The sequence below is a fragment of the Oncorhynchus kisutch genome, linkage group LG3 (genome assembly GCF_002021735.2).
Source record: "Oncorhynchus kisutch isolate 150728-3 linkage group LG3, Okis_V2, whole genome shotgun sequence".
Classification (NCBI taxonomy): domain Eukaryota; kingdom Metazoa; phylum Chordata; class Actinopteri; order Salmoniformes; family Salmonidae; genus Oncorhynchus; species Oncorhynchus kisutch.
In genome coordinates, this window is record NC_034176.2 from 38,150,162 (window position 1) to 38,162,185 (window position 12,024).

At 37.7% G+C, this 12,024-nt stretch overlaps 1 protein-coding gene across 1 annotated transcript in view; it reads left to right on the plus strand.

Annotated features, from left to right (window-relative positions):
• The first annotated feature begins 650 nt into the window (after positions 1 to 650).
• Positions 651 to 12,024, plus strand: part of LOC109882388 (golgin subfamily A member 7) — a 35,172-nt gene continuing 23,798 nt past the window's right edge. The window contains exons 1-2 of the mRNA XM_020474490.2: positions 651 to 761; positions 11,455 to 11,580. Coding sequence (XP_020330079.1) covers positions 753 to 761; positions 11,455 to 11,580 — 135 coding nt within the window. The 5' untranslated portion in view covers positions 651 to 752. The remainder of the gene's footprint in view (positions 762 to 11,454; positions 11,581 to 12,024) is intronic.

Genomic DNA, 12,024 nt, shown 5'->3' on the forward strand with positions numbered 1-12,024 from the left:
AACTCACAGCCTGGTAAAGGGTGCAATAAAATGTGTAATGGTGGGGGTAGGTAATGTTAATGCAATATTTTTCACACCTTCACATGGTTGTATTGGCACAAAAAGCTGTAACACTAATCCACCATGGAAATTCTTCATGCCTATCAGATAAAAAAATTAACTTGCTAATGACTAGAATGAGTCCTCAATTTTCTCATCATAGACTAAAACCCCCATGCTCTTAATCTCTCGAATTAGATTGTGTCTATTAGATTAGAGTTGAGAGACATCGCTATTTGGTTATACAGACAAATAGCACAGCGGTTTTTTACTGTCTACATTCGTTTTTATTTATTTTTTGTTTTACAGACGTCTACTGGGCAGTGCCAATATGGGCGACCGATGGCTTCAAACCCTCTCAATGACCAAGAATGAGCATCAAGATCAGGGTTTAGGCCTATATACATCGTTGGTTTGAGAGTAGCTCTGGTGTAGGACGTATTTCGCGATGCCATGGACCAAAGCTAGTTGGAAAAGTAGAAAATTAACTCAACATCTGTTTCATTTATCCAATAATGGGCACTGTATATCTAAGATTCATAAACTCTATCTATAAGTGTGATAGCAAATTATAGATTTTTTGTTCGTTATTCCTACAGAGTGCATTGCAGTTTGCTGCTACGGAACCTCGTGAATTGGACAACTTGTATCCGGACACATTAGTTGCTGTACTCAGTTTAGAGCTAGCGGAAGGTAAACAGAGAGCTGTCAACATGGCTGAGGTAAGGGATTTTGTGATCAGTTTTAATCATAAATACCCCCCAGCAGTCTGTAACAATACACTTTCGTCATCTGAATAGTATAATAGTTACACATTTGCTAATTCAAATGGATATCGTCTTTACCCCTGACTAACTGTTAACTAGCTTGTTAGCTAACTCGGCTAAGTTAGTAGTTAACGTTAGCTAGCAAGCCTATCGAAATGATAATAGCTAACATTATACAGCTAAAGAATGGTGGGTTGTTTGTCTTTGATATGATTAAACTTAGAATTGTAATTGTATTAAATTATATTAGCCAACTCGTGTTTGGTGTTATTTTTCTAACGAATGTGTGAAGCAGATTGAGAAACGTCGTTTTGCTTCTGAGTTAACGTTAGATAGATAATGACATTGCTAGTGCTTCTTTACAGTGGAACTGACAGCGTTTAACTACTTTGTACAAACCAATTGTATAAGATGTTTCAAAAATAGGTTATATTTGACAAAATTCAATGACGTACAGTAAGGCATTGTTGTCAGAATAGCAGAATAGATGGATGCAATTCAATGGATGATTCACGTAATTCACCAATTCATTTCTTGGTAGTCCAAAAAAATATTGCTATCAGGTTTTAAATCATAGCTGGCCTGTTACATTGTTTGCTGCCTACACCCATTCGGGATGCACTGTTTCAATAAAAAATGTACTCAATATTTTGAGTAACAAAAACGGTCCACTGTCACTAAGGCTAGGAATGTCAATACAATCAAACTAGCAAGAGCAATGATCATAAGTCAGTCATAACGTGGCTAATAGTCTAGCACATGTGTCAAACACAAGGCCAACCGGCTGAATAGGACCCTTAAGCGACAGACAACCTGCTACAAATCACCGTGTAAAGGAGAAACGTGTAGACATATTACAGCAACATTTGAGCAGTAGCCTAGGCTGGCAATTTAACTACAATACATTTTGAGTGCACAATACAGCAAAGATGCATTCAACCGCACAGGTGAACATGTTTTAAGTGTAAGTGTTACAATAACCTATAGATCGTTTTTTAATTTTTTAATTTAAAGTTATTAAATCCTTTTTGATTAGGGTCGCAGCATAGTATGCACATTGCAAGCAAAGCAGCAAGCGAAGTCTGGACAAATATTGGCCTATTTTGTTTTAATATGTTAAAATGCTATATACAGCTTCCTATGTACATAAGTGGACATTATAAATTGACATATTTTTTCTACTAAAACAATGGCCAGTTTAGGTTGCATGTTTAAAAAACAACAAGTAGGCTATATATGGCCAGTGTGCTGATTGAGTTTGACACCTCTGAGCTAGCGTGTCTACTTATGTGGCTAGTTATTTATTTAGCAAGTTAGAAACACGTTAGCTAGCTATCAGCTGGGAGGATGTCATGTCATTGGAGGAGTGGGTGAGTGACTGACCCTTTCCCCTCGTCGTTTTTTGGTGGCTACAGCTAGAAATGCAGGTGTCCTTTGGTTAGCTAGCAAGAAATGTGAATTGAATTGCTTTGCTAGCTAGCTATGCTGAATTTGAACAACTGTTATCCACAGTTAGCATATCTCTTAGTTGTAAATCAAACGTATTTGTCATTGATCAAATGAGCGGACAGGCAGGCAAGTTCCTATTCAGTTGTGAAAACGTGGGTTGGGACAAGCATGCATTGGCAGGCAAGCTGCAGAAGGATGAGCAGGCTACTATTCCCCGTCGTTTATCATTGCAATTTTGACGGCCAACTAGCTGAAAAAGTTTGAAAGGGTTTATCTAATGTTCCCTTGTTCGATTTTTAGCTCATCTTGCTCTGGCTAGAATTAGTTGTTGATCTTGTTGTTGATGTGCGTAGGCAACTGAGGGGTAGAGAGCCTACTTGTTCACGGTTGTTTGATCAATAGGACTGTGAAGTTCCCAAATCCAAGAGGACTCTCGTGGTATATACATATTTGCAGAAGTCCATTCAGGTGAATTTTGTGGCTTTTGACGAATGAGTTCTAGTTGTTTAAAGTCACACTATTGCTACTGCCTGTAAACACACAGTCCAGTTCAATGTGAATGATGGCAGGGCCGTGTGGCAAATGGTATACTTGCATATAAACCTACTCTAGCTCTGATTGGGTATGGCTCACCGGTCTGCATAGACTTCAACCCTTGACGAGACGGATGTTTTTTATTAGGTTTTATTTACTGCAGTGTCTATTAATTGTCCAAATGCACTGCCGCTTTCCCACTGTGTATTGCTATAGAATTTTCACATGCCTTACTATACGTTAATTTGTAACATTCTATGAAAATGTGAAAATGACCATATCTAAGTACTCGCTTGTCAGATAATGTAACAAAAATACCAAATAATTAATATTCTTCCTGGGGGTACATATGAACAGATTTAATAAAAATGTATTGTTGCTAAAACATTGTCAGTTCCACTTTTAAATCTGATCCATTAATAACACATTCCCTCATTCAAGTATTTTTTATCTGGAAGTTGAATAGGTTTCCCCCTCATAACTATTATAACTAATGGCTAATATTATAACACTTAATGTAATATAACTAACGCTATTCACTTATTACAATGCAATGGCAGTAACTTATTGGCCCACCTTGTGTAGATGGTTGTAGGGTAGACAAGTCAGCATATGAGAGTAGAAATGTAATTGTGGATTTGATTGTGTTCACTTACTTTAGCTATCAAAACTCTAAGAAGGAGTTATAAAAATGTCCCTTATCTGTCTGTGTACTTCACAATAACACTATTCAGATAGCTATGCTAGCTAATTAGTTAAGTATTTCATGAGAGTGAGACTATTTTCAGAATGCAATGTTGAAAACAAAAAACATCTAAGCTATTGGTGCTGGTTGTTTAAAATGTTAGGAGAGAGAGAGAGCGAGAGAGAGAGAGAGCGAGAGAGAGAGAGCGCGAGAGAGAGAGAGAGTGCGAGAGAGAGCGCGAGAGAGAGAGAGCAAGAGAGAGAGAGAGCGAGCACTGGACGGACCGACTGACCGACCGACCATGGGACTATTAGCCAATACGTGTAACTATTTACATTTGAGTCATTTAGCAGACGATCTTATCCAGAGCGACTTGCAGTAGTGAGTGCATACATTCTTTTACTCTTCTCTGGCATGTTATGTGAATAGATTTTTCCTTCAGACAAAAATAACCCTGAAATGGCTATAGCTCCTATACTCTCCCACCAATTAGACAGAACATCATTGCTTAGATAAATCCCAATAACATAGCTAGATAAACATGTCAGATTAGAGTTGATGATATCTTTTAGTGTTGTCTGGGAAGCAGCCAGAGACCACTGTTAAAACAGCTTGGCGTAATGATGGATTATGCATCTAATAGCCGTAAAATATTAAACATGGTGACCAAGTTTTTAAAATGAGTTTTGTCATTTTTTGTTGGAGTGTGACAGGTACAACATTCATACCAATTCACATATTCAGTTCATATAACATGCCCCTGTGGGCTGCCACTCAAAAGAATAAATAAATACAATAAAAAATACAGAGAAATTATCATATTGATCACATAGGATTTGTGATAATAAACTTTGTGTGTAAAGAAACATAAACAAAAAGGGCCTCCACCCCCAGCTCCCCCCAGAAACCATGTTTTTCACCCCTTCCCACCCCGCCTAGCAAAACAGGTTGGTTGTCTTGTCACTCCCTACCCCCCCATATATATCTGCCCACCCACCTCCACTTAGATTCCCCTAAGTCCCCCATCCGCCTAAACATCCAAGGTTGCTTGCCAACCCCCCCAGTGACTACAGAAAACCCAACCCATACCACCCCTTCCCCTTGGGCCTAAATGCAAAGAAAGTAAAAAACATAAAAATGGATATGCATAATTTTCCTTTCCACTGTTTATATGTATGTATGTGAACCCTTTGGAATTACCTGGTTTCCTTCATAAATTTGTCATCAAATTTGATCTGATCTTCATCTAAGTCACAACAATAGACAAACAGTGTGCTTAAACTAATAACACACAAATTGTTGTATTTTTCTAGTCTATATTGAATAAATCAATTAAACATCCACAGTGAAGGTTGGAAAAAGTATGTGAACCCCTAGGCTAATTACTTTTCCAAAAGCTAATTGGAGTCGAATCAATGAGACGAGATTGGAGATGTTGGTTAGAGCTGCTTTGCCCTATAAAAAACACTCACAAAATGTGGGTTTGCTATTCACAAGAAGCATTGCCTGATGTGAACCATGCCTTGAACTAAAGAGATGTCAGAAGACCTAAGATTAAGAATTGTTGAATTGCATAAAGCTGTAAAAGTTTACAAAAGTATCTCTAAAAGCCTTGATTTTCATCAGTCCACGGTAAAACAAATTGTCTATAAATGGACAAAGTTCAGCACTGTTGCTACTCTCCTTAGGAGTGGCCGTCCTGCAAAGAGTACTGCAAAAGCACAGCGCAGAATGCTCAATGACATTAAGAATCCTAGAGTGTCAGCTAAAGATTTACAGAAATCTCTGGAACATACTAACTTCTCTGTTGACGAGTCTACGATACGTAAAACACTAAACAAGAATGGTGTTAATGGGAGAACACCAGGGAAGAAGCCTCTGCTGTCCAAGAAAAACATTGCTGCACGTCTGAAGTTTGCAAAAGTGCACCTGGATGTTCCGCAGCGCTACTGGCAAAATATCCCGTGGACAGATTAAACTACAGTTGAGTTGTTTGGAAATAACACACAACACTGTGTGGAGAGAAAGGCATAGCACCCCAACATCAAAACCTCATCCCAACTGTAAAGTATGGTGGAGGGAGCTTCATGGTTTGGAGCTGCTTTGCTGCCTCAGGGCCTGGACAGCTTGCTATCATCGTCGGAAAAATGAATTCCCAAGTTCATCAAGACATTTTGCAGGGGAATGTTAGGCTATCTGACCTCCAATTGAAGCTCAACAGAAGTTTGGTGATGCAACAGGACAATGACCCAAAACACAGAAGTGAAGTAAATCAACAACAGAATGGCTTCAACAGAAGAATATACGCCTTCTGGAGTGGCCCAGTCAGTCCTGACCTCAACCCAATTTGAGATGCTGTGGCATGACCCAGAGAGAGCAGTTCACACCAGACATCTCAAAAATATTGCTGAACTAAAACGGTTTTGTAAATATGAATGGTCCAAAATTGTCAGCCAGTTATTAAATCCAAGGGTTCACATACTTTTCCCACCCTGCACTGTGACTGTTTTACACAGTGTGTTCAATAAAGACATGAAAACGTATAATTGTTTGTGTTATTAGTTTAAGCAGACTGTGTTTGTCTATTGTTGTGACCTAGATGAAGATCAGATAACATTTTATGATAAATTTATGCAGAAATTCAGGTAATTCCAAAGGGTTCACATACTTTTTCTTGCCACTGTACATACATGCATGCATGTATACAGTTCCAGTCAAACGTTTGGACACACCTACACATTACAAGGGTTTTCTTTATTTTGACAATTTTCTACATTGTAGAATAATAGTGAAGACATCAAAACTATGAAATAACACATGGAATCATGTCGTAACAAAAAAAGTGTTAAACAAATCAAAATATATTTTACTGTTGAGATCATTCAAAGTAGCCACCCTTTGGCTTGTTAAAGTTAATTCGTGGAATTTCTTTACTTTGAGCCAATGCATTTGAGCCAATCAGTTGTGTTGTGATGACAAGGTAGGGGTGGTATACAGAAGATAGCCCTAAGGCACAACTGTTAATTGACATGCATTCCAGGTGACTACCTCATGAAGCTGGTTGAGAGAATGCCAAGAGTGTACAAAGCTGTCAAGGCAAAGGGTGGCTATTGGAATAATCTCAAATATATATAATATAATATAAAGTATATTTAGATTTGTTTAACACATTTCTTTGGTTACTACATGAGTCCATATATGTTATTTCATAGTTTTGACGTCTTCACTATTATTCTACAATGTAGAAAATAGTAAAAATAAAGTAAAACCCTTGAATGAGTAGGTGTTCTAAAACTTTTGACCAGCAGTCTTTGATATATACAGTGGGGCAAAAAAGTATTTAGTCAGCCACCAATTGTGCAAGTTCTCCCACTTAAAAAGATGAGAGAGGCCTGTCATTTTCGTCATAGGTACACTTCAACTATGACTGACAAATTGAGAGAAAAAAAATCCAGAAAATCATATTGTAGGATTTTTAATGAATTTATTTGCAAATTATGGTGGAAAATAAGTATTTGGTCACCTACAAACAAGCAAGATTTCTGGCTCTCACAGACCTGTAACGTCTTCTTTAAGAGGCTCCTTTGTCCTCCACTCGTTACCTGTATTAATGGCACTTGTTATCAGTATAAAAGACACGTGTCCACAACCTCAAACAGTCACACTCCAAACTATGGCCAAGACCAAAGAGCTGTCAAAGGACCCCAGAAACAAAATTGAAAAAATCCTACAATGTGATTTTTCTGGATTTTTTTTCTCTCTCATTTTGTCAGTCATAGTTGAAGTGTACATATGATGAAAATTACAGGCCTCTCATCTTTTTAAGTGGGAGAACTTCCACAATTGGTGGCTGACTAAAAACTTTTTTGCCCCACTGTATATATCAAAGACTGCTGGTCAAAAGTTTATATATATATATATATATATACACATACACACACACACACACACACACACACACACACACACACACACACACACACACACACACACACACACGTGTGTGTGTATATGTGTTGGGCTTTATCTGAGATGATTCTTTACACAGTAAGTGTATTTGTCTAGGCCTCAATTGTTCCTTGACTTACTCCATTCATTATCGTTGTCATTAATTCTGTTATGACTTTTAATAGTTACTGTATCCACTGGCGAATTGGGAGAGAGTGAGCCAACATTTTTTTTTTGCGGCAGTGCTGCCTGACAGCAGTAATCACCTCTGATTGACTGAGAGATTGAGGAAACTGTCAGCGTTAAGTAATATTGTAGATGCAAAGCATTAAATATTTACATTCATGCTCCTTAACATTTATTATGTAACTTTGTCCTAGCAGCATTTAACTGCAGGGCGCTCACACATCATATGAAGTTTATGTAATTTTGAGGACATTTCATCAGTACAAAACAAAGTTGTAGTGAATGTAGGGCAATTCCACGTTATCAAATTGTCGCTCATACTCAGGTCTTTTACTTTAAAAGTATGCCAAACAAAACCATTGATTACAAAGTTAAACCATACAACCATATGCACAAGGACTACTTTTAACAAGTTCCACTGACAATTTCACAAAAACACATTCTAAGAACAATGCAGATATCAAGTTTGGTAACTAAATGACTGTAAATAACTCCCAGTTTTTTATGTGATCACATATTCCATAAACGGTTCATTTATTAATACTTCAAATGAATTACTTAATTAATACTCAGAATTAAGATTGAAAGATGTCTGCAGAAAGAATGGGGTGTCAGCTATTATATGACACCTTGAGTTTGAAACCTCTTTTGTTTAATGGAACTACAGTAAATGAAGTGGATCAACACCTGGTAACATCATGGGTCCCTGATCTGTACTATAGAGAAATGCATAATTATGAATGTCATTCTCTTCATAGTGAGATATCCTGAATAGGTAGAAGAATGTAATATCCTCCTTTGCATGTTTGGTTGTTATTCCACACAATGGCTATTATTCTAATGAGCACTGCCCCAAACAAGACCAAATTTGATGGGACTGGACCAAATCTGTACCAATAATAGACGTCAGTATTTCACAAGTTTGGACATCACAGCAGAGTATAGTTCAGTAGAGTACAATACAATAAATGATACTTTATTCTACTCTGTACAGCATAGTGTTGCATGGTATACCGAAACTTCTGTACTTTTTCAATTCTAGAACCTAAAAAACAGTTCGGTACTTCTGTCAAATGTCTCACGTCATCTACTGATTGAAATAGGATCAAGTCTGTCTATCAGCGCAGCCGATGTCGCCTTGTAGCGCGAGACCTCCGCGCTTGCTCCGCTTACCTATTGCTAGCTCTAGCCTGTCCTGAGGAACCACTTCACTCACTGGCAGTCTGGGCTGCATCACACTTGAATAATGCAAAACAGCATATAGAAATGTTGCAACTGTTCATAACTGTTCACAAGACAATGTCCATCACAGGCTAGACCACTTTACAATGCAAGAAGATACCGGTGGCTTCCAGCTTTGTAGGCCAACTTTCCTTGCTAGCTTACAGCTGAAGCTAACATCAATTCAATACTCTAGTACTTTGTTAACACAAAATATTGCTGATTTCAAAATATTGCTGATTTCAAAGCTGATCGTCACCATAAACTTTATTTATTCACTTCTTCTTCCCACCTCATGTCTCTCCCAGTCAAGATCCTCTTTGCTCAATCCTCAAACAGAGAGAAATAGTAATGACGTATTTTTGTAGGCAATAACTGTGCTATGGTTCGTTGGTCAAAGCCTATAGGAAAATGAATGGCGTTTTTGCATGCACACACTCCTATTAAATATGCATTCACCTGTATTGTGAATAGACCTAGGCTACATTTTGATTTACCCAGTTTATCAATAGACTAGAGATTTACCTTTTTAAATGAATTATTACCATTATGATATGTAGTTAGGTTGATAAAAAGCCTAAGTCAAATTGATTGTATGATTTGTACAATTGATTCATTAATGCATACATTCATACATAAAAAATGTCTAACGTAGTTATATTGAACTCAAAAGATCCGTCTGGATCAAGTGCCATTCTGTGAATTTAGCTAATACGCCTTATTTTTTTCACGATACTAAATTTTGGTATTGAGTATCGTGATACTAAATATGGTATCGGTATCGAAGTCAAAATTCTGATATTGTGTCAACGTTAGTATTGTATTGTACTGACCTCTACTCAACTTTTCTTTACTGAACTGTGCTGTCCAAAGCTGTGAAACAGATGTTTATGGTTGGTTCAGATTTGGATTGGCCAAATTTCAACAACTTTTCAACGTCTGTGGACATCCGGCTTCAGTCGGTGCTCAGTAGGTGAGAGGGCTGTTACAGTAAATGGAAAGAGCGGGGACTCATGGAGAGGTGACATTAACTGGAGAGAAGAACAATCTGGTTTATGATTTATCAGTAAAAACCCTATTACTAAATGGTAGGCTACCTTTACTTAGTACTTCTGTGAACTTTCATTATCCTCCCTTGTCATGAGGGAGAGATTAGAAAATATCTTCAAGATATGTGGGTTTTTGGTAACAGAATGACAAGACATTAGGAAATATTTCTTGAACTTACAGAAGGCACTTTTTTTCTGCAAAACAAAATAAAAATGTTGGCATGGTCTTTACTTCAACACACTATTGTGTTTTGATGTATTGCTAATACCTTTTAAAGCCCCTTTTCTGCTAGCCGTTTGTTTTAAGCCCTATTTTTCATCTGTTTGAACAGAAATCAAAGCAGTTGCCATTTCTAATATTTAGGATGGAAAATGCTTGAGAAATATTTATATGCCTCTATATCGAAAAAAATATAGACTTTTAGCTTTCATTTGACACAATCTGACGTGTTCCTATGAACTTCTCATGTTACTGGTCAAGTTTTTAAAACTTTTTTTATTTATTTTATTTTTTACATAGAAATGCCTTTATGCTACAGTAGTCTGAGACACTACTGAAGATACAGTGTGGTTTATGAAGGACCTCACAAAGTATATCATTTTAGCACAGCACACTGTAGGCTAATCATTATTCAGAGTCTTTGTCCCAAATGGCACCCCATTCCCTATGTAGTGCACTACTTTTTATCATGGTCCATTGGGCTCTGGTCAAAAGCAGGCACTATAAAGGGAATAGGGTGCCAGTTGGAATGCAAGCCATCCCTCCCACTCCGCTGGGGGTCATTTAGGTTGATGGTCTCCCAGTCTGGTTGTGGTTTCCATTATGAAACATGTTAAAGTTATGAATGATTAACGTTAGCCGTCCTAATTCATTGCCTTCTTGTTGGATCAGATAATAGGGTGGTGTTCCATGTCATTTGTTTCCTTATACTGGTGTTTAAGCATTGCCAAGTCTAATTTGTGATTAATAGGTTACACGTTTTTGTTTTCAACAGTCCTCCATTTGTCAGCATTCATTATCTATCAGTATTCCTGTCTAATATAAAACAAGCTGCAGGGCAGCCATAGAGTCCACTCCCTACTGCAATCTGTTTTTCAGTAAAATGGCAGCCATTTTATATTATTTACAAATCAATCAAATTGTATTTGTCACATGAGTTAAAAAGTAAGGGGGAGGGGAAAGGTAAATAGTAACACAATAAAATAACAGTAATGAGGCTATATACAAGGAGTACTGGTACCAAGTCAATATGCAGGGGTACAAGGTAATTGAGGTAATATGTACATGTAGGTAGGGGTAAAAGTGACAGAATAGGGCTCTCGGTTAAACAAATGAATTATGCTTGTTGATATGGTAGTTTGTTCTAGCTACTTCATGCCAACAGATGTTGAATAGATTTGGCTAATAGGCAAATATATATATTTTTGTCGTAGAAATTCAAATTGTCTGGTGTGCACATCTTGGCTATGTCATCTATGTATGCGATCTAGGCCTAAACATGAATACATTTTTTGTTAAATCCTCATTGAGCTCTTCAACTAGCCTAAAGCCCATTTTCCCTCTCCTTCCTTCCAGACTCACAGCTTGCAGGATATGAGGCAGCAGGCGGCTATCGCTGCCAAAGTGTTCATCCAGAGAGACTACACCAATGGCACTGTCTGCCAGTTTCAGACCAAGTTCCCTTCTGAACTGGAGACCAGGGTACGCTAAAGCACTCTGATAACACTGTGATCTGAGCATATATGCATAGTGTCTCAGAGTAGGAGTGCAGATTTAGGATCTGTTTGTCCTTTTTTAGATAACAATGAATAAGATTGCATGGATAGGCAGGACCTGATCCTAAATCAGCACTCTCCCTTATCTGCAAAGCCTTCTTGCGAGATCTATTTGATAGATCAGACCGACATCAGGGCTCTACAGTGTGACAATTTTACTCGCATATGCACCAAAATAATTTGTTGTGCTGATCTAATTTGCTGTGCTGATCTTGCTATTTAGGAGCACCAGTGCGCCTAGAAAAAGTAAGGATTTTATCTTCAATACCTCATTGTGCTCCAAATTTATTTGTGTGCGCCTATATTGAAAAATGTACGTGCACCTTGTAAAAACGGTCAGCGTAGAGCCCTGGAAGTATAACATGATTCT